The following is a 23,377-nucleotide window of genomic DNA, read 5'->3' as shown; positions in this document are numbered from 1 at the left end:
AGGAACACAAAGCTTTTTTTCCTGTACTTGGGTCCATTTCACTTTCAAGAAATATTATTTTACCTCAATCTCTTAAATCCTAAGCTAATTTAGCTACACATAAAACTCAACCCATTTCGAAGAGAAGACAGCTGTGTCTGTGATACAGTGATTTTCTCCTCCATAAAGCCCTGCCCCTCCATGGTCCCTTGATCATGCAGACCCTCATTGTTGTTTCTTTTTTTAGCGCTGGGGCTGGGAGAACAGGGTGCTTTATTGCCATCGACATCATGCTTGACATGGCAGAGAACGAAGGCGTGGTAGATATATTTAACTGTGTGCGAGAGCTGCGATCCCAAAGGGTCAATCTGGTCCAGACGGAGGTAGGTGCCAGCAGGTCTCCTCTTACGAAGTACTGCTTTTCTGTCAGCTTCTCTGCTCAACAGGAGCCCAGCAATTCATTAAGTCAACACTTGCTTCCTCTGTGATGTGATTATACAGAACTTTCAGTGGCTAAACATGACCAGATGTGCACCAAATCACATTCACTGGCAGCTACTCAGGGCCTCCAAGACAGGAGGGCAAACCTTGAAGCTAAGGTCTTAGTATTGCTGATTAATTTTATTCTCACAGTAGAAAAAAGCTAGCTCCTGAATCCTCTCATGACTCATTCATAGGTATACTGCAGACTCGAGTAGTACCTAGTTTATATCAACTGCAAACTAAACAAATGAAACATTTTTGATTCAGGCTTTGGGTGCTGATTAAGCAAGCTGCTCCATCACGTAGCATCTAGCAGCTGCACAAACTTCTGTGGAACCCTTATCTTGCTACACAAGTTTTTCCTATGTGCTTCAATGCCTTCCCCTCCTGAGGGACAGGACAATAACCTGGAACAGAGAAGGACTTTTAACTTTGTTGGAATTCTCATATTTAGTTCAGGGAAAGAACTTTACCCAGAATACCAGGAGTCCAGGAGTTTTGAAGAGACAGATGGAGCAGACCTGTTATTACAATTGTTTCTGCTGGTGTTGTCATAGGTGCAGAGCACAATCCATTTCTGACCATTGCCTCGTGGTTGTGAACAGAAAAGCTTCACACCCTGATTTCCTCCTCAGCCCACCCCCATTTTGTCCTAGCATTCCTGAGAGTGGTGACTTCCCATTTTACTTGTAAATTTGAAATGAATACATGAGACCTCATGTTCAATGATGGATGAAATATGCTCACAAAGCTGTCATGTAACACACTCTGTAATTTGTCTCTACACGAAATGGAGCCAAATATGCATATTGGGCTTGATTTAAGAAAAAACCCCACAACCCTGTGATTTTTCATGAACTGCATTGAAAATATGATTTTAATATCTTATCCCCTCCCCTGTGCAGGAGCAGTATGTATTTGTCCATGATGCCATTTTGGAGGCATGTCTCTGTGGCAACACGGCCATTCCAGTTTGTGAGTTCAGATCCATATATTACAACATCAGCAGACTAGATCCACAGACCAATTCCAGCCAGATAAAAGATGAGTTTCAGGTAATTTCATGTGTCTCAGTCATTGCAGTTGGTGTATTGAAGGTGTTTAATCAATTTCTGTGTGCTATTTTATGATTTCCAACAGAGTGGAGAAGGGGGACACAAGCCAAGGTCTGATTTCAGCTAATTTTTGTTGTTTTACTACTGGATCAAGCAGAGATTTGCTTTTGAGCATGAACTTTTCAGCCTTCAGCAAGGAAAAAATTCCCCATCACTTCAGTAGAGCAAGGGTACTAATTTTTGGAGATAATGTCATACTTCTCATTTAAACAAATATTCTGTTGTTCATTTTCCTCTGTAATTTATGCAGAAACATCTATGCCTCAAGGTCCCTTATTATCCATTCTCATGGTTCATATGCTGCTTCCAAGTCTTGACAATCAACTTGTTGACGTCCTTCCATACAAAGGAGAAAGTAAGCTTAGTGAGCATTACTTTCTCTATTACTAATTTTCAATGAAGTGAATCCCTCAGTTCACTATGTATGTTTTGCCAAGTACCTGGTGGTGAGAACTGAAATGATGTATAGTAAAATTCACAAGTGCTGGCGTTTGCCTGGGGCAAGCGATGAAATGAGGACCACTCTGCCTTTTGCTATCACCATTGCTTATCCCACCCTAATAAATGGGCTTGAGACACATGAGCCTCTCGCACAGTAGAGAACTCACCCTGCAGAACACTGAACTAAGCTTTCCAGTCTTATTCCCCATGCATCTGTAAATCCCTTTAGGATTTTCAGCTAACACCGATGTATGGAAAAACTTAATATTGTGGGAAATCTGGGCAAGATGAGTTAGGAAAGAGGAGGAGACCTCTGCTGTTTGTTAAGAGGCCGTTCTTCTTAGCAGTAAAAAGGTGGAGATTCCTTTAATTGTCGGAAGTGCCCACCCCCTTTCCCAGCAAAGTATCTTTTGCAGTAAGAGAATGTCTTTTGGGAGCCCCAGTCTGAGTCAGATGCCTCTTTTCCTCCCTCTCTGTGCAAAGGGAGAATGTGTGGTTTTTATCTGAAACCTTACACGGAATCATCAGGGTTGGTTTAGTGAGATAAAGAATGTGGATCCCAACTGATGACAGTTCAATTAAAAAAAGATATGGTTTTATCAAGCGATATCAGATCTGTAAAACCGCATCTGGTTCTGGACGTTTGGCATGAAGGAGCCAAAGCCTAACTTCATCAAATGCTGTTATGCTATTAAAAAAAAAGTCACCACTTGCTGGGCTTATTTTGTCATGATATGAGACGAGATTTGCTGTCTGTGTGCTTGTTCTTTTGAGCTCCCAGGGGCTGGCAGCTCCTGTGAGAAGGAAGTGCTCCACTGTACTTTGCATAAGAGGTGCGTTCTCTGTCTAGTTGTAGAATTTGTTTTTACAGGATTTTGGCTCACAGCATTCTTCAGCCCTAATTGTCTGGATTTAATGCAAAAGATGGTATCTTTTGCTACAATCTTTATGAACCAGTTGATCTAACTATAGATCTGTTGGTGCAATTTGTGTTATTTAGGTCCCAGTGGCCCTCAGGTAAGGCTGGATGTATTTCTCATGCACTACATGTTGTCTGAACATGCAAAAGCTTGTTCTGGAGTGTTTTTGTAATCTGAATATGTACAAAAAAACAAGAGAAAGAGGGGAAGGGCAAAAAATAGACAGGAGTAAATCACTAACAAGTCACCTGCCTAATTATCTGCACTGTCAGAGATCTGAGATTTCATGTTGCTTCCCCAGCCAGACTGCCTGCTTTCCATCTCTAGACAAAGGGACTTTCATGCAGAACCTGCATAATTTAGAGCAAGTATATTATTGCAAATTTTATACTTTGACACATTCCTTTATCTAGGATTGTTTGACCCTCCTCTTTTCTCCATTTATAACCTCTCTGTGGCAGAAGTCAAGCTCTGTGTAAGAATTTTTAGCCCCTAAATATTGTGTGTTCCTCTGATGGCTGCAGAGGAGTTCACTGTATGACTGCATGGGCTTTGCTGAGGAGCAGGACACATAACAAGTGAAAGTAGAATGACATCAGATAGCCACTGATCTACCATGACTTAAGCAACAAGTGTTAAGATGTGTTCACTTTGATTTGCTGTTTTTGATCCCTGCTGACCAACCTCGACTGGTTTGTCAGGAGGCCTCCACAATGGATAACAAAAAAGAAAATTAGATTTAAAGAAACAGAGTTTGTCAAGCTGTGGGAAAGACAGATAACAGTAAAAGACTGACAGCAAGACCCCAAAGATAAGGTATGACTATATAAGTGAAGCATCCTATATGTCACTCCAAAAGGAAAGCAGCAATCTAAATAATAAATGAAACAAATAGACCTTCCTGTTAAAAAAAACGCCAACAAGCCAACATTTTCTCTCAGGTTTTTATATGCATTGTTAAGATGAATCAATAGATTGAGGAATTACCAGAGGATTTAAAACCACTCTGACGTGCTGGGTGAGCCAGGTGAATGCTTGGGGTACTTCTGCACAGGATCCACTTGAAGAGGGAGAATATACTTCCACCCTGGGGATGGTAGAAACACAAGGAGGTTTCACTCCATGACCAGGTCAAAGCTGCAACTTGTACCTGTGACAGCTATTTCCAACCTCCAGGAAAGAACAGAAATGTTACCTAACTGCTGTGGAGTTTTAGAGCTGGAAATTGTTGGAAGGTGTATAGTCCCCTCAATTTTTGCTGGAGCTTACGGTTTTCGGAACAGCACCTCAGAGTGATGTGCAAAATGCAACGTATTGCAACAGCAACAAGCTCCTCAGTGCTCCTTCTTTTTCATTCTTTGGCATCCCAAAGATCTGCTAGTCTAAGTACCTTTAAAATAAACGTGTTGTGCAGATGGCATCCTTCTTGGAAGTAAATTCAAAGACACTCAGCCTGTTTCTTTCTTCCCATTCTTCCCCCCCTTCACAGACTCTCAATATTGTGACACCGCGTGTTCGGCCAGAAGACTGCAGCATCGGTCTTTTGCCAAGGAACCATGACAAGAACCGCTGCATGGATGTGCTGCCCTTGGACCGGTGCCTGCCTTTCCTCATCTCTGTGGATGGTGAATCAAGTAACTACATCAATGCTGCACTCATGGATGTAAGCAGTACTGCACTGTCCCCATCGATCCTAGTTTGCATCGACTTTATTCATTCTCAAGATGCTTTTCTGGGAGAAAAGGATCCAAGGCAAAAAAACTTTTTTACCTGCAGTTTCTGGGGCTGACATCTCCCAGCTGGGCAAAGGTGACAGAAATGTGTCACCTAGACTATAATTATCCCACTACCGTTGTAGTTCTGCCTCACATTAGTGGAAAATTTTTGACAAGGAAGTTCATGAGCATGCAGTCTGAGGTTGTATCGTAGAAAGGCAGATGGACAAAGAAGTGGTGGGACAGCTCTTCCCCTACATTGGTTGTTGTATAACTTGGAAGAGAAATGTTTGCCAGGAACTGCCAGGTCAGCTCTTTGAAAAGAATAGTTTGCAGTGTGGAGCAAGTGATTGATTTGAACTTATGCAGTTAAGAATGTGGGAGTCCAGGGATCAGATGTGCAAAATTCTTTAAGGCTGAAGGACATGAGTTAAGTTGATATGAAACTGTGCGAAGGCATTTTCCCTTGCTTTGTTTATAGGCTAGAATCTCACAGCATGGGTCATTTGTATAGGGTGAATTATGTTGATGGTTTCTTTTTGCTGTGGTGCCTAACTGCCTTTGGACAGAAATGTCTTTAGAGCCACTAATTATTGCAGTTGGAGTATGTGTAAATATGATCCAGGGTGAAATGTCATGATTTTTTCCCTAGGAATGTTGGGGTTGGTCTTTTTTCATTTTGTGTGTTCTTTTAGTCTCTGGGGAACAGCGATACTACTGCATTTAAGAGGTTAAGTCAAATGGTCATAGAAATAATTTTAGATTCTTTTCAGAAAGATTGTGATGTTTTCATTGCAAATATGCCTAAGGAAACTTTTTTTTTTTCTTTAAAGTGTGTTTTGTGCTTTGGCAAATCTGCAGAAGCAGAATCAATTCTCCTCTGGTTTCTTTGGGACTGCGAATGTGTTTGCACATTTCAGCCTTCATTACCTCAAATCACTTTGCTAATACTTGTATCCTTCCCCACAAAATTCCTGCTAATTAAAGTTTTTGTACGAGGGAATTTTTCATCCGTCATTGAAATTCAGCCACTATGATGTTCTCTGGCTCTCCTTTATCCTTCCATAGAGGAATCAGCAGCTTTTGGAAAAAAACCACCAAATAATCAGAGGGGAACAGCCAAAATCCCACGTTTTCATAGGCATTCCTGCTGAGGACAGACCTTGCAAATTGTTTGTCTTTTCCAGTAGCTTCAGGTCTGCAGTCTTGGGCATGGGTGCTTACAAGAGATCATCTATCCCATATTGCCTTGAACTATCATTAATTCTTTCATTGTGTGAAGACAGGCATGTGCTGGGGAACACTTGACAACACAGTCCCAGTGCTGATCATTTTATTTACAGATTTTTCATGTTTATCTCTTTTTTTAAACTTCTCTCCAAACCTTATTTGACTTGCAGCTTGCTCTGTGTATTACATGAAAGCTGTGATGGAAGAAGCGGTAGAGCAGGAAGGGGTGATGGTACTCCTAGAATGGGTTACAGCCTGAGTTTAGAAGCATGAGTTGATCCAGGAAGGCAATCTGGACTGTGTTCACCAAAATTAACCTTAGACACAGAACACCATTTGAACCCTCCCTCAGGGGGTGAAGCACTCAGTCTGGCCTCCTAGCTAAAACTGTGCTGGAGACCATCTCAGTCTGTTGACTGCAGAGCATTAAAAACCAGCCTCTTCTGCCTTGCGTTAGCTTTAGGGATTACAGCCAAAGGGCTACTGTTGACCACAGAAAGGAGGAATTCTCCCCCAGCAGATTTTGAGATTCATGACCTTTCCTTTTCAAGTCCTCTGTCCCTTTCAAGTAAAGAGACCTTAGGATTTTTCCTATGAGAATCATTGGAAAGCCATGTTTGCAGCTGCAAAATGGTTTGTTAAGAAGAAAGGAGAAATACCATCCCTCACCTTCCCCTAAAACAATTGAACATAATCCTTACACAAAGAGACTTTAGCCACATCTCTGAGTCAAGCCATACAGAAGTGGCTATAGGTTTGCATTTAATGCATGGGGCTTGGAGAAAGACATGAGTCCATGTCATGTCCCTGTCATCATCATTCCCCCAAGATCCTACACATGTTCCCTTACATGACTAATTAACATCTCTGTGTCATCTTCCCTTTAAATTAGGACAGCGAACCTGGTTCCTCACCTGTAGCAAAGAAAACAGGTGGGGCATGTTTCTTTTTTGTCCTAGTGGCAAAACCCACAAACACATCTTAACTTCAGCCAGCAGCTTAGCCAATTATGCAATCTGCTGTATTGGTGCACAGTGAAGAAACCTAGCAGAAACATTATGTTCTTAACTCTAGTTAAGAGGTAAGATTCACTATTTTATTTACCAGTCTGTTGCCACTGTTGGTCTGGTACTACATAGCTTTTGACCCATACTGGTGCTCCTAGGTTTGAAATACAGAGTAGCAAGAAAGAAAAATCCATTCCAGACTTATAATTTCCCAATAAATCATTTCCTTTTCCTTCTTTCTACTTCATGGCCCATGACCCTTCTCACACATGCACACTCAGAAGCATGGTGCAGCCACCCTGCAAGCTGGTGCAGAGTGTGCACAGCACCTTCTCTGCCTCCCAGCATCGTCTGCTCAGCACTTCCACCCACATCTGACTCATATGGGGGAGAAACAGCAAGCCCCCACAACTGCCTTGGGGTTTTATTTATTTCTTTACTTTAAATCCAAAATCTTAATCTGTTTAGTTGGTGGGGTTTTTTTAACCCAGAAATATTGTGCCTTTTAATTCAAGTCAGCTTCACAGAGGTACAGCACAAAGGACTGTGCAGTTTGTAGGCTCATCTAAGCATTGCCTACCACGGTTGGAAAGCGATAAAGTTTTGAGCTTGTACCCTTTCATCTCAAAGTGCCTTGCAAACATTCATTAACACAACCCCGCAAAGGTTAGGAGTTCCTCCCCTTCGTGGTTAGGGAGATTGAGGTCAGAGGGCTTTTTTGAGGTGAAAGAATAGCATCAGAAATTAAATGCCAGCATCGCAGGCTCTGAATATTGCCCCACAAGCTCTTAAAGGATGGCTGCGATCCAAATGTGCCACCTCTGTAGCACTACATCACCAGGGAGCGATAGCAGATGGGGGGCTAATCTCTTCTGTAGTTTCTAGAGTCCATTGCAGTAAAAAGGATAGCATTTGCTTCCAGCTGTTTTCTTTCCAATTACTAATATTACTGTTAGTAGTAGTAGTAGTAATAGTAGAATTAGTATTATTTGCTGAGTCTCAAAATATAAATAATTGATTTGGGTAATCTCTGCTCTTGTGACACTTCTTTAATGAAATGTCTTCATTGGGAGCAAAAGAATCCCATTATGAGACATTCATTCATTGCAAAGCGATAACAAGGAGAAGGATATGTGATTTGTATAATCTGGTTAAATGGCTCAGATTGCCTAGCCATAGCCTCCCGGGTATAATATTCGTTTGAATAAAAGTTGATTGAATTTTTTTTTTAACTAATCTTATTCTTTTGTTAGAGCCACAAGCAACCTGCTGCCTTTATTGTAACCCAACACCCTTTGCCCAACACCATAGCAGACTTCTGGAGGCTGGTATTTGATTATAACTGCTCCTCTGTCGTGATGCTGAATGAGATGGATGCAGCACAGGTAAGTGATTTTTCATAATTTCCGTCACGTAACTTTCTTCTCAAATCCAGATGGTTTTAAGAGCATTTCTGCTGCCATTTTCTTGTGGCCCCCCCTCCCCACCCCAATAAATAAATGAAGTGGAACTGGAAAGTAATAGGTGTTTTGCGGTATAATGAAGAGTAAGTCCACATGCTTGGCTCCTTCTAAGACAGCAAATTCTTACTGCAATTAAAAGGGATATCTAAATATGTTGTGTTTGTGGGCCTAAATCTTCCTACCAAACCTGCTCTCTTTGCTTTCATATTTTTTGTCTGTCTTTGGTTCAGGAAAATGTTCCCTACCACAACCCCAGTGTGCTTCATGCTTGCCTGTTCACATGGCATTTCCAGAAGAATAAAACCATGAGAGATGCTGAAATCATTCGGAGGATCTTTCCCCTGAGATTTCCAATGCAATTCTGTAATACCGAGAAGTGTGGTTCGCACAGTTTCTGGAGAAGCACATTGTGCTGTGGGGTTTTTTTGTTTTTTTTTTCTTTCTAGTGTCATATGTAAGTTGGTTTCTTGGCTACTAAACACACCATTATTTTCAGGAGTTGAGCTTGCCAGGGAGGAGCCGTTGGAGTTCCTCCTGTACTAGCATTTCCAGCCACCTTGCTGATGAGTGGCAGAAGATAACAGCTTTCAAAAAGGTGTAATCATGCAATTTGTGTGAAGAGTACGTTTGGCATGGCTAATTCGCCCATTACAGCACTTGTTAAATAAGAGGAGAGGAACCCTCAAGTAGTTGGTACTTCATGGATTAATTTTTCATTTGTCTCTTCTGTGTCTTGAAAATCTTACCACACTTGAAGGCAATGAGATTAGTGGTCTCTTTTTTTTGATGCTAATGGAGAAGCCAGTCACCCCATTCATTGAGGGGATCTCCCTTCAGTGTGAATGCTGTGGGATTTCATTTCTAGCCACAATAAGAGCTCTGCTCAGAAGTGGGCTCTCTTGGTGACCCACAGAGTCCCACCACTGTGCGAGGAGCTGGAGGTCCCGTGCGTTTGCTGCCTCATGTCCAACTTACCCTGCTTGATTCTACGTCTTGGCATTGAATCCAGAGGCAAATTTCATCTTTTCCTTTTTTTCCTGACACTTTTAAGACAAACACAGCTTTTTATGAAAATGACACACTTTCTCACACTTCATTCTTGGAAACCACAAACTTATCAGCCTTAGCCAGTGTTATTCTTGTGACTATCTTTCTGCACAAGACTTTACCTGCTTTTTTTTTTTACCTAGCAAAGTTTTGTTTTTATGTGGTAGTCTGTAGGCACAAAAAAGGAGATTTGGCAATGCATAAAGTCACTTTGGCAGGTACTCTAGCATGGTGTCACCTAGCTTGACTCGGCAGCCAATGCCAAAAACCCCCAGCTAGCATGGGAAGTTAAGGATAATTTTCATGTTTGTATTGTATGAGTTTTCAAGGCAAGGTGTGGCAGTTTAATATCATAGAATCATTTAGGTTGGAAAAGACCCTCAAGATCATCAAGTCCAACTGTAAACCTAACACTGCCAAGTCCACCACTAAACCATGTCCCTAAGCACCACATCTACATGTCTTTTAAATACCTCCAGGGATGGTGACTCAACCACTTCCCTGGACAGCCTGTTCCAATGCTTGACAACTCTTTCAGTGAACTAATTTTTCCAAATATCCAATCTAAACCTCCCCTGGCACGACTTCAGGCCATTTCCTCTTGTCCTATCACTTGTTACTTGGGAGCAGAGACCGACCCCCACCTTGCTACAACCCCCCTTCAGGTAGTTGTAGGGAGCGATAAGGTCTCCCCTCAGCCTCCTTTTCTCCAGACTCAACAGCCCCAGCTCCCTCAGCCACTCCTCATAAGACTCGTGCTCCAGGCCCCTCACCAGCTTGGTTGCCCTCCTCTGAACACGCTCCAGCACCTCAGTGTCTTTCCTGTAGTGAGGGGCCCAAAACTGAACACGGGACTCGAGGTGCGGCCTCACCAGTGCCCAGTACAGGGGAACAACCACCTCCCTGCTCCTGCTGGCCACACTATTTCTGATGCAGGCCAGGATGCCGTTGGCCTTCTTGGCCACCTGGGCACACTGCTGGCTCATATTCAGCCGGCTGCCAACCAGCACCCCCAGGTCTTTCTCTGCCGGGCAGCTTTCCAGCCACTCTTCCCCAAGCCTGTAGCGCTGCATGGGGTTGCTGTGACCAAAGTGCAGGACCCGGCACTTGGCCTTGTTCAACCTCATACGATTGGCCTCAGCCCATTGATCCAGCCTGTCCAGATCCCTCTGTAGAGCCTTCCTACCCTCCAGCAGATCAGTTGTGAAAGTGAGGTTTCTGAAAAGGAAACTTCACAATGTTGTACTTGCACTGTCATTTTATGACAACGTTGTAATTATCTAGCTGTTCATCATTGCCTAATCCAAGTGCTGTACTGTAAGCACTACGAAACCGTTGGTGTACAGTTGCCTGCAGATACCGTATTTGTGTGCATGAGCAGGGTGTGTTATTCATCTCCGTGAGTATAACACAAATACAAAAATTGCTTATGTAAAAACTGTGCCTGAACTGTAAAGAGGAAAAGAGTTAAAATAAATAGGTAAGTGAACCTTTAATCCCCTATGCAGGGAAAAGGTGCAAATAAAACCATGTGGAGGTCAGAGAACATAACAGACAATTTTAAGGACTGTATATACATATACGTTTGGATAGATGGCCATTCACAGACATGCTTTACGAAAAGCAGATTTTCAATATTAAGGAAAGGTTTAATGTTTTTCTTCTTTCCAATGCACTTTGAGGTTGTTTCCTAAAGCACCTGCTCAGCTCGAATCTCCTTGCCTATTGGACAGATGCTTTGAGAGGAGATCTGTAGACTGCTTGAAAGTCTGAATGAAGAGTAAAGACAACCTTCAAAGGAAGACTTGCTTATGTGGTCTTGGCTGGCTTGCTTAATCGTGAAAAACTAACAAGGGCAAAGATGCATAAGATTGCATGAATATCCCACCCAATTTCAATCCCATATGATCGAAGGAATAAAAGGAGTACAGAATTAATGCAGTAGCATGCACACACTTGACGTTATTACTAGCAATGATTGAACTTGAAAAGCTTGAGATCAAGTTCAAATGAGCATCTGGGGGTTTCAAAACTTCTAAAAAGTTACACTTGAAAATAGGAAGAAAAAAACAGAAAGAAATACAATCTCAGCAGAAACTGCTAATGAGATCTCATGCAAAATATTTTCTCTCCATGATCTATTTCCAGATGGATTTGAAATACTTAGACTGTAATTTGTGTGGATAGGAATTTTTTTGTACTTTCAATTCAGTAACATCAGCATAAGAAAAAAAACTTCCAACCTGCTTCACAAACTTCAGAGATTCAGCTGTGGTTCACCCTGAAATTGGAGTTGCTCTCGTGGCTCTCGGAGCAAACTCATTCTCCCTCCCTTGCTGACTGGTAAAGTCAGAAAGCTAAAAAGTTCATCTTACAGAAAAAAAGAAGTTCCACTTCACTTGAATTAAAGTTAATTTTCTTGGTGCATGTACTGTTTCCGTATTAACACCAAGCCTATCTGGTTCCTATGAAATTCACCTACAGACACTAATCTTTTAATGTTCATTTTAAATCTATACCCCTAGAGAAGCTTCATTTTTCAGCCACCTTTTCTACACGTTTACACCCCAGAATTCAACTAGTTACAAATTGTGTTCATACAAAAAAAAAGGGGGGGGGGGGGAGTCAAGCTTCTAAAATACATTTCTTCATATTCATGATATAAAAAACTTTTACTGAGCTAGAAGGAGGTCTTCTCTGAGAAAATACATGTAATACAAGATTGGTTATGGATTTTGAGCTGCTTATACATTTGAAAGGAAAGAAGACTGAACATGCATTTCCTTGTTAATAGTTAAGATGCCTTATGTTTCTTTTGGCATTTTCTCCAGCTCTGTATGCAGTACTGGCCAGAGAAGACGTCCTGTTGTTATGGCCCAATTCAAGTAGAGTTTGTTTCAGCAGACATTGATGAAGATATCATCAACCGGATATTCCGGATCTGCAACATGGCCAGGGTAAGATCAGTGAAATACCAGATTCCCTATTTATTCTCAAAAATATATTTTGGCATGAGGAAGAGGCAGAACGAAGACTTGTGGTTTAGAGACGCGGAATCTCTCACCTAGGAACAAAATTCCACTGCGGAATTTAGTAGCTACTTCCTTTAATTAACATTTAATTGCATCAGTCTGTATTGGTAAAAGACTTGGCTGAAAGTAGAAAGTGGATGATGTGAGCTGAAAATCTGTATTTAAATGGAAAGCATTTTTCTGTGTATATTTGAGAACAATTAATCACTTAGTAGCCAATATAAAACCATCAGTATCATAGGAAATAAACTGGGATAGTGTCAGCAGGTCTCCATCTGTCAACTGCTATGCAGTGTCTCTGAAGACAGATGCAACGTTTACTGGCTAGACTGGGATTCCCAGTTGCCACTGTTTTTTCTATAAATAAACAACTGTCATTTCTGTAAGCAACTCTTTGTCCGTATCCCTCAGCCCCAGGACAGCTGAAATGATAGAAACAAAGTTTATCTGCACACTGGACCCTGGCAATGCAACTTCAGGGCTGCAGGAAAGGGTTTCAGTAGAGGATTTTTCTCTCATTAGCTGTTTCCCAGATTGGTTATGTCTCCTTTTTTGTTCCTTTTTTTTTATTTTTTTCTAATCAGAAATGGAAACAGGCTCCACAGATTACATTTCTATGCTGTTTAACACATCAGTCTCTGGTTGTATGGTCAGAGCCTGTGCGGCAGTTCAGTCGTGGCGTTGCAGAGTGAACCTTGTGGTTCAACTACACAAATTGATAAATCAGTTAGATATTCACCTTCCTATGAAGGTCAACTGCCTCTGGACCAGGGGCAGTCTTGAAGTCATATAGCTAGTAAGACTAAGGCTCTGTGACTCTCAGGATGAAGCTGGCTCATAAATGCATAGCTGGCAGGGTGGATGCTGTGAACTCACAGCTCTCTGCACCCATCTACGTTCAACAGCAATGGCTGCTGCTAAAATCTTTATGAGGATCCTTTCCTGCCACAGTCCCCAGAGATTATCTGAGGGCCTTCTTTGCCTTTACTTCTTATGGCACAACCAGCCTCCAGCACAGGCAACCAGGAAAGACACACTTGCTCTTTTTGATCTATTCGTACAGTTTGGTGAGATTTTATTCTCTGCTGGAAACAAAACAAGGGATCCTATGCACCTGGTTTCTGCCGGGCTCTGTAATATCTGAGGTGTTACCCAGATTACCAAAAAGCCCTTGTTTCCCCACTGTATCAGGTATCCGGAGTGGAGGGATCATCAACATTGATGATATCAGATCCAGAGGGAAAGATGCCATATAACCCGGCCCCCTGTGTTACCCTCTCTGTTTCCTGCCCCATTCCATTTAGCATCTTGGAAATGCTCTTTGTTTTAGCCTCAGGATGGATATCGCATAGTTCAGCACCTGCAGTACATTGGCTGGCCGGCATACAGGGACACCCCTCCTTCCAAACGCTCCCTCCTGAAGGTGGTCAGAAGGTTGGAGAAGTGGCAGGAACAGTATGATGGGAGAGATGGACGGACTGTTGTCCACTGCCTGTAAGTAGGACTGGAAAATGCCTGTAACCTCACAAAATGCTGTCTGAAGAGCACTGATCATGGGTATGGAAATTTGGTGGTTTGCCAGGCTTCAGCTGGGGAAAATGAAGTTAAATTACATTTGTAATACACTTCAAGTTGAATATTGTATTACATTATAGCATCCTGGCCCAGAGATTTTACTGATTGTGGTGAGAAGTAGCTGAAAAAACTCTGCTACTTTCAGTTGTGTCGGTAGGTCTCACGACTGGAGCACAGACACAAGTGAAGCAGCACTGCCGCGTGTCCAGCTCTGACCACAGAGCTGCTGCGAGCCCCTAAGCAGTGAGGAGCAGCTCTGCAGTCCCTGTGGCTTCCCCATCCACCACTGCCAGGGATCAGCTTAGCCCTTTCTTAGTATATGTGGTGTGTGAGGTGCTGTGTAAGCAGTGATCTCCTCCGTTCCCTCAGCCTTACCTACCTTCTCCTGTTGCCTCTTTTTTTCTGTACCCAGGAATGGTGGGGGACGCAGCGGTACCTTCTGTGCCATCTGCAGCGTGTGTGAAATGATTCAACAGCAAAATATCATTGATGTGTTCCACATAGTGAAAACATTACGAAATAACAAATCCAACATGGTGGAGTCACTGGTAAGTTGCTTTTCCTGCACCTTACCTCACCCAGTGTAAGCAGGGGGACTTTAGGATAGGTGGAAAAAGTTCATGGCTTAGCTCAGTATGAATCAAAACAAATCATAACATGAAGCCATCAGAATTAACATCAGTCCAGTTTTGGCATGTGCAATGAATCCTCTGGTCCCACTGCTTCTCTCATTGAGCAGAAGGGGAACAGCTGCCCTGGCCCAGCTGCCATGCCCAGCTCTCCCATGCCCAGCTGCCTCCAGGAGGCTAAACACCAAGTAGCTGTCACCATGGCTGTGGGGAGGGGGTGGGATTTGTCCTCCTGTGCATGTGTACAGCCCAGTGCTTAATGCTGTGACATGCCTTGAAACCAGGAAGGGAGAACAGTCAGAACCCCAGGCCTTGCTCCCTGCAACCCAAGAGATTAAACTGTCCTGAATTCAATCATCTCAATCGATCACACTGAATTCTTTCCTCAAAAGCAATGCGTGCAATGAGGCCATGAGGCAAATAATGAATAGCCCATACTGCGGCTGTCTCTCTGAGTGTCCTTCTCTTCCATTGACGATAATATTCATTACTTTTAGTAATGCTTGTTCAAGATCCCGTAGAAATGGAATCAATGTTTGCCTGGTCCTGCCAAACAGTATAAGAAAGAGGGAGGAGGGTTTTTTGGCAGCTTGTAGAATGAGGCTCTGAAGAATTTACCTGTATTCTAATGCCACCGATTTCTATTCTCTTTTTCAGGAACAGTATAAATTTGTATATGAGGTTGCACTGGAATACTTGAGTTCCTTTTAGCCCAGCAGAGGGAGGGGAGGCTCTGAAATGCCAGACCCCAATCTCTGGCAGACGTTTCTCCCCTCTTCCACACTGGAAGGCAGTAACAAGTGTGGGAAGGAAAACCTCTCCTTCCCGGAGCAAGAGACTGAGATTGCACAGACCTCGTTGGAAGGAAGAGAAAATGCCTGTGTTTGCTGCTGCCTGCTTTCTATTGGAACATCTACTGCTTCTTAAGTAACCTACTGTAAAAATTAGCAAAATGGGAGACAGGCTGAAAGACTGGACTTTCTAATCCCCTCTGACTTCTTCTCTCCTCTTTTGGATTGTATTTTTGCTCTCCTTGCTGCAGAGTAGGGAAGGAATGAAACCCTTAGGAAATTCTCTTTTAAATGTCTCCTTTTTAATTTATAATTTTGTTCTCAAATCCCAGTCTTTAATTTTTTAATTTCATGCAGCAGTCATTTGGGAAAAATGAGATAGCCATAGGGGATATATGAAATGTTTCACTACAATTTGTCTACCTTATCTGTTTCCTTTTATTTGTTTTTCCAAGTGAAAAGGCCAACACAAAAAAAAACCAAACCACTGGAATTCTCTTCCCATACATAGTCCCCTTTAGCATGAAAATATAGTGGAGATGAGAAGCTCTTAATGGATTCACTGCCTCGGCTTCTACACAAATGTTTCCTCCCAGTTTCTGCTAGACTCCCAAGGCTGTGCATGAACCAGTTACATCTCTCTGGTCTGTGTTCGTTTCAGTGCTGGTGAAGCAATACCATTAATAAGTTTCCCAGCCACTTGAACCTTAAGGTTAAATATTTGCATCAAACAAATTGCATTTGTCTTGCAACTTTTGGTAACTTTGTTACCATATTTTTCAAGTATTTGCTGGGGTGCAGTGTGTCTTTGAAAAACAGGGTATAAAGTAGGTATTATTGATCATATACTATGTATTATTTTTTATTTATTATTTATATTGCTGTAGAACTTAGGACCCCTAGTCACGACAGGACCCTGCTGAACTAGGCACTGTGCAAACAGAGAACAGAGCTTAAAAACTGAAGGTAATGTTAAAACTGGGTTTGGTCAAGATGTCCTCAGTATTTTCAAACTGTTATTGAGTGATTTATTCAGATTTCCAGGCCCTACAAGTTTCAGGTTTCATCCAAGCTGTACAAAAGGTGATGTACATACACAGAAACGTAATCTGACATGTGTTAAGAAAAATGTTAGACCAGCACAGCAGCTTTCCTTCTTAAGTAAAACAGCTTTTGTTTTGTTCTGCAAAAACGCCTGTGCAACTCTCCTTCTTTGAAACAAACACCAGATGTGTTTTGCCGTGGTTCTGGATCTCACTCTGACTTCTTAGCAGCTAAGAAATTGCTTTTCTGAAAGAGTATGTTTAAGTAGTTAATCATTAAGGTCTGCAGGGTAATGTTGGAGAAAAAAGTAATTGAATGAACAAGGCCTTACAATATTCAGTATTTCAATTTAGCCACTTATTTATCTTGAGGGTGCGGGGATACGAGGTTCCTTTGTGTGTAAATTACATTCTGGGAGATGTAGGTTTCTTCAAATACAGACTTGCTAAAAGATAGACTGAAGGTAAGAGTTTAAGGAAACTCCACTTTCTTACCACTCGGTCGTTTTCCACCCTCAGGTAAATACTCAGAGATTGTGCTGGGAGTTCTGTCATCTCAATGCCTGGTATAGAGCATGCCAGAAGCTCAAAAATGTTTCTAATTCTGTATGTAAATTCAAAAGGCATCTCTGCTTCATGGTCATTCTTTTTTCAATAGTCATACCTTTGCCTTGACAATGAAGGATGAAAATTAAATCATATAAAAGTAACTCTCAACTCAAACATACCAGTATCTAACCAAAAAGTTGTCATCTCTACCAGGACCTGCAACAGTCTAAGGAAGGACACTTGGAACAGCAATAATCCTCTTCCTGCTAAGAAGAGGAGGGGCTTCATAGGATGCTGAACTGCCTAGCTCATACTCTTTCTGAGGAGCTTTGGATTCTTGGCTTGTTCCAAGTGAATATCGTGAAGGTCTTAAATGAGCTTGAACCACATTGTCCCTGATGTAGCCAGTGTGCTATAAAGTATTGGTGAGAACCCCCTCACAGGTGCCTGTGCTCTGTTTCTAGTTGGTCCTTTCTGCTGTCTGCAAGAAATCATGAAATCACCTTTAGTTCCTGTTGGGGCTGTAGGTGAATGCCTGGTGTCTCATGAAACAAACTACTGGCTTTAATTGTTTTTTTTTTCCTTTTGCCACTAAGCAACATAAACAATGCTGCAGGAAAAATAGAAGGCAAAGCAAAACTATGAGATAAAAATGAGAAGGAAGACATAATATTAGTGTTTTGATGACAGGTGGCTTGCTGTAACCGTGTAGGTCAGGAGTTGGGAGCCATTAGCAAAGAAGAGGGAAAAGGGAATCCTGATCCCAGAATGGGATTTTTCAACAACTGCCCAGGCAGGAAGAAGCTACAAGTCAACAAAGTGTTCATGACTTCACTAACTCCAGAAAGCCAGAGGGAATCACTCCCTGTGGATGCTATGGAAATACTAATTAGTATTTAGCATTCTGTTAATTTTACATGGAAACTAGCATAGTGATAGGTCCCCCTCATGAGTTACTGAAAGACTAGTGCAAGCACTGATGGTGACAGCCAGGATAAAAGGAACAGAGAGGTAGAAGAAATGACAATATGACTGAGATGTGGAGTGTAGGAGGTAGTTCAAGGCTTAACAGTAGCATGAAGGAAAGTGGATTAAAAAGCCAGAAGTAAGCCCATAGAGAGGGATGTGTGCATGGAGAGGAGGTGTTGGATGAGCAGAATAGCACTTGCAGTGGAAATGTTTAAGTTCTTGAGGTAGGTCTGAATGTGGTTTATGGTATGAAAAATGCTCCTAGAGGGTCAGGTGCATGTATCAGCTGACCCACAGCAACTTGCCATCTGTTTTTAGCCCTCTGCAAATGCCAAGTGACATTAGCACAAACTGCAGGGAAAGGTATTTAAGCTAAATTTTACCTTTTATTTGCAAGGAACAAGTTTAATGCAAACGTTGGTTACCACAGCCCAACTGTTAGTCACAGCTTATTATGTGGCACCTCAAACACGTGTCTCAACCTTCTTCTAATGTCCAGCCTACAATCCACGTGGAAAGATGCTCAGCGAACACTATAGATGATGTTGCCAAACTGTTACGTTGTCCTGCAGTTATGTTGTTTTTGAGGGACTGACCCACCTCCAGTCTGTGTTGGCTCAGGGATCTTTATGCTGTTCCTCAGTTTCTTACTGCACAATGTGTATATGCTGAATGTGAACTAATGGTGAAGGGAATTGTGTGGAAGGAGAAGAGAAGCTCGCTTTAAATAACCTTATTACCTTAAGGTTGTTTAAACCCTAGAGAACAGCCTATAGCAAAAGAGGTAATGTATTTGAAGCAAGATTATGGGTGATGGCTTTGTTTTCACTGGGAAAGAGCAATTATGAGATGAGATAAAGGAGGCTTTCTCAATCCTGAAAGGATTAATAGTCAGAGTGAGCTTTCCAACCTAAGCATCCCCTGCTGTGGATGGAAAGCGATAATGTACAGTAGAAAAGGTGAATTCCTCAATGACTAAATTTTAGGCTGAAAAAATATGATATTGACAATATTTCACTGGTCATAATGAAGATAAACTTACTCTCATTCAGACATCCTTCAGGGGTGAGGAAGCACTGCTTATTGATATACTATTGGTCTAAAGTTTAATCTAAAATACAAGGAACTAGAAATAGGTAAAGAAGGGTGGTTCAGGGGTGACTATCTCATACAGGGGGTAACTTCTTAAATTATTGAGAGATGTAACTGAAGCAATGAATTCCAGAGCTATCTAGGCTGGCTGCTGGAGAAGAAAGACCCTGAGTTGTCTGCAGGAAAGAGATAGACCAAAACCCCTAAAAGGTACAGTAGGTCTTAACACTTCTCTCTTTTTAGTTTTGTGTGTGTTTGTTTGGTGGTGGTTTGTGGATTTGGTTTTTTTAATTAAGATCCCTGCAGGAACTGTGTCCTATGCTGGCTCTTTTTTTTTTTTTTTTTTCTTTTTTCCTTCTTCAAATTACCTGTAAGGAAAAAGGCATTTGACCTCCTCTAAATAGACTTGAGGTACTTGTTTATTAACATAAAGAAAAGAGACCATGAAAGGCTGTACAGTGTACATGTGAAGGTAACTGAATCAGGACCTCTGGTAGCAAGCAAGCAAGCAAATGGAAATTTGGTGTTTTTATTTCTCTGCAGATTGAAATAATTGGTATACTCTAATCAAGGAGGTCTCTAGACTATGGTTAGTAGGAGGCCTTTCAATCTGTGATTTAAATTCTTCAGCAAGGTTGCACAGTATTTTGTCTGCCTTTGCCATGCTCTGGTGGGTCCCTCTTAATACATTTGCATTTTAGCCATTTATGTGAGCTAGAGTTGTCCATTTTGGTCCACAGGCAACAAGCAGTTAGTGTTGAAAGGTTTTTACATGCGCTGAAAAGATGTAACTTTTGTTGCCCTTACCCGCAAGTCAAACTGCAGTTTCTGTATCCTGTCTCTCCTGCTCAGCCCCTGCCCGTGTGTACACACATTTGAAGAATGTCCAGCTAACTCCCAAAAGGCAGAGATTTTGGGAAATGCCTGTGACCCCTAATCAGTATGGTCTGTGTGACTCTGTAGGGCAAAGGAGGGAATCCCAAAGAATAGCTTTTTTCTAGAGCAGCATGTATCTGTGTGTCAGTAGTTTCCAACTTTTTATTCTGGATCTGTAGACTCCCAGTGGCAGTGTAGACCCCGCAGTAGTAGATTAAGCCTGCAGATGGTAGACTTGTTTTTCCGTTTACTTTTCACAGGCCCTTTAGGAATAGTCTGTGGGATTTCCCCTGGGAATCTCAAGCCAGGTATGCTGGTCACTGCTCTTGACGTGCTGTAGTCAGAGAAAGGCGAGAGGCTCCTGCAGCAGGTGATTCAGAAGGCAGTTAAACCAACTGCCATCTGGAAGAGAAGGAAAGGAGAAGAAATCTCCTTTGGGAGAAACCAAACATTGGAGGAGAAGGCAGATTAAATGGAGTCCTGAAACAGGTAGGAAACTTGCACCTTGTTCTGTCTCTCATTCTTGCACACCCACTCATATCTTTCTTACTCTTCTGAGTTCATGCCAACATCATAAAAAGCAGGTAAAGCCACATTCCATGTTGTGGAGCTCTGTGGAGATGGAGCAGTCAGAGTATAACAGAGGGAATAAATCCTGAGGGACAAAGATAAAAGGAGGTTTGCTTGAGAGAATAATCTTCAAATATGAGGTGCCTCTATCTGTCACACTTGCAGAATTCTTAACAAGTCATCACAGAACAGCACACAGTCCTGATGCGGTCCTGGACGTGCAATGCAGTAGAAATGTTCCACTTGGAAGACTTCATTGTCCTGTAATAAATTTAAACAATCGACTCCATTACATTGGTAGCACAGTTAACTTTTATAATATCTCCAGCCAGTGCAAGGAGCATCTCAAGAACTTGCTGTCAGCCTGCTGTATTTTTATTTGAGATTCTTACATTTGTCTTAAGTGTACAAACTTCAGTCAACCCCAGTTTGTTAGAACAATAAAGGGGGCCATGCGGCAGAAGTTATTCAGCATAACCACTGCCTTTGGGTCAAAAATTCAATATACCTCCTAGGAGACTGTGAAATGGCAAAACAGGCTACTGCATCTTCCCTGCAAAAACCTTTTCAGGAGTAGAAACAGGGGAGCCAGCTAATTAAAGACAGGGAGACGGAAGTGAGTAATAAGGATTCTGTTAACCCTCCTGCATTTGTATTTATTTAGATTGCAGTCTTCTGTAGCCATACATACATAATATACAATTTAAATGCAAGTGCTCTTTCTTTCCCTGTTCCCAAAAATACCTACAGCTCTTCTTTTCATTGAGGGCGAGCCAACAGCATAGCAAGCAAAGCCCACTTTCTGCAGTTTTGGCAAGGACCACTAGGAAAATCCATCATGTATTGTCTGTTCATTGACTTGGAAAAGGTATCAATCATCTTCCTCATATACATACTTGAAGAATGTACAATTTGCTGTAACTGTCAAGCAAAATCATACATTTTCATACATCAAGACCAAATCCTGGTGGTACTAAGTGTGATGGAAAGAAAAAAGAAAAAAAACTTGCTGACTTCCAGTGACCTCTAGTCTATAATCTTTATTTGCTGTGTTAAAATATTTTAAAAGCCTCCCTTGTAAAAAAATAAACTATACTTAGAATATCCTACAGTTTCATGTTGGACTAGCATAATTGTGAAAACCTGGCAGCTTTTTCAGTTTGTAAAAACATGAGAGATCTAAATTAGCCTTTCCATCCTTATCCCAGTGCATGCAACAGATTTTTCAACCTGAGCCTTAAAAAATAAAATAATGCAGCAGACTGAATGACAGATGCTGATGTTCCCATAGTGTTTCCTGGTGGGGGAAAAACAAAGAAAAAAAGAATGAAATGGGAAAAGAATGAACTAAAATGTTTTTCTTGCAACTCAATGCAGCATGAGCTGTTTCTAAGCAGTATAAACATGAGCCAGTCCATGCCACTTTGTCTGAAGCAAGGATTTGAAGATGTAACCTTTGAGACCAGTCCTGATCTTCTGTACGTAGGTTTCAACAGCATAGTGGTTACTTTATTGGAGGTGCCTGTTGCAGAATGACAGTGCTTCAGTAGAGGTATTTGTCATTGGGAGATCTCATACCCTGAAACGCTACTATTTGGGGGACTTCATGAGATACCTCAAGCGTGTTGCACTATGGAGATTTATTTCCTTGTGTGTACCTGGAACAGAACTGGCATTACCCCCTTATTGCCCCTATAGCCCTTTCTTGCATCTCCAGCACTTAAACGCTGTACTTCTATGCCAAAAGTTTGAGCCGTATCCTTAACACAGCCTTTAACCCATACTGACTCACCATATTGACAAAATTCACTCCCATATTGATTTAATCTCCTTCACCTCCTTCCCAGCCCCCCGTGCCAATCCTATTGAAATTAAAATGTACTAGCATCACTTGTTGCCAGACTTGTCACTACTTCACACAGCAATGCTGTGGCTGCATCTGGATCAGCAGTATCCTATTCCAGCTCCCTGGGTGCATTTTGCCAGCAGGGAGGAATGCTGCATGAGAGCTAGTCTCTGCTGTTGCGACACCGCCCCCATCTTCCCCCCCCTTTGGCCTTTATGGATTACTGGTGAAACTCACTTGTACAGTTTGGATGTTTGATAGATAAAGCACGTATGAAAAAAAAAAGGAAAAAAATATAAATACAAAAATCTCAACACTGTGCATTCAGTGTCTTTTCTTTCTAGCTTAAAAGAAGGAAGGTAAATAATGTCAAGTCAATGAATATCAGATATATTTTTTGACTGTACATTACAGTGAAGTGTAATCTTTTTTTTACAACTGCGAGTCCATCTTATTTATTCTTGTAAATGTTCCCAGACAATGTTTGTAATATGGGCTGTGTTGCAAATCCATAAAATAAATCTGTGATCTGAGATTAATGTTTTACTAAGAGATTCTTGTACTTGTGCCTTTTCTTTGCACTTAGAGGGGGCAATGCATTGCAAGTGGTACTACTAGAAACGATGGCGTGATTGCATGGAAAAGAATAAGACCAGCATCTTGTCACAGTGATGGGCATCTGGCTTTGCATCACAGTTATCATTCAGAAGGAGCTCAAGAGCAGCAAAGAGAATTCACTGGGCACTTCAGTCTAGCTGCAGATTTCGAGTCAGTCCTCTCAGAAGGTCTGTGTATGTGAGCTAAGTATTTTTGAAAATTGTAGTCTTAGCAGCAGGGGTTAGAGCAAAACATAGTTTTGCAATGTTTTCTTTCTAACAGGTATTACTGTATTGTTTCCTTGGTATTCAAGTGCTGAATAGAGATTGCTAATATGTTACTGAGTTTTTTCTGGTGTTTTCTATAGACAGACACACAAGGGGGTTTTTTGTGCAGATGTTGCATGCC

The 23,377-nt window shown here is 41.7% G+C and overlaps 1 protein-coding gene across 6 annotated transcripts in view; it reads left to right on the top strand.

Moving 5' to 3' along the window:
- Positions 1 to 22,924, top strand: part of PTPRT (protein tyrosine phosphatase receptor type T) — a 501,782-nt gene extending 478,858 nt beyond the window's left edge. For all 6 annotated transcript variants that reach the window (XM_069807237.1, XM_069807218.1, XM_069807208.1 and 3 more), the window contains 8 exons: positions 227 to 362; positions 1,368 to 1,517; positions 4,428 to 4,601; positions 8,144 to 8,275; positions 12,232 to 12,357; positions 13,763 to 13,926; positions 14,420 to 14,555; positions 15,294 to 22,924. In XM_069807237.1, the coding sequence (XP_069663338.1) occupies positions 227 to 362; positions 1,368 to 1,517; positions 4,428 to 4,601; positions 8,144 to 8,275; positions 12,232 to 12,357; positions 13,763 to 13,926; positions 14,420 to 14,555; positions 15,294 to 15,347 (1,072 nt within the window). In that variant the 3' untranslated portion in view covers positions 15,348 to 22,924. The remainder of the gene's footprint in view (positions 1 to 226; positions 363 to 1,367; positions 1,518 to 4,427; positions 4,602 to 8,143; positions 8,276 to 12,231; positions 12,358 to 13,762; positions 13,927 to 14,419; positions 14,556 to 15,293) is intronic.
- The last annotated feature ends 453 nt before the right edge of the window (positions 22,925 to 23,377 follow it).

Source organism: Haliaeetus albicilla, chromosome 2 (assembly GCF_947461875.1).
Source record: "Haliaeetus albicilla chromosome 2, bHalAlb1.1, whole genome shotgun sequence".
Lineage (NCBI taxonomy): Eukaryota > Metazoa > Chordata > Aves > Accipitriformes > Accipitridae > Haliaeetus > Haliaeetus albicilla.
This window is presented reverse-complemented; position numbering and strand designations above follow the sequence as displayed.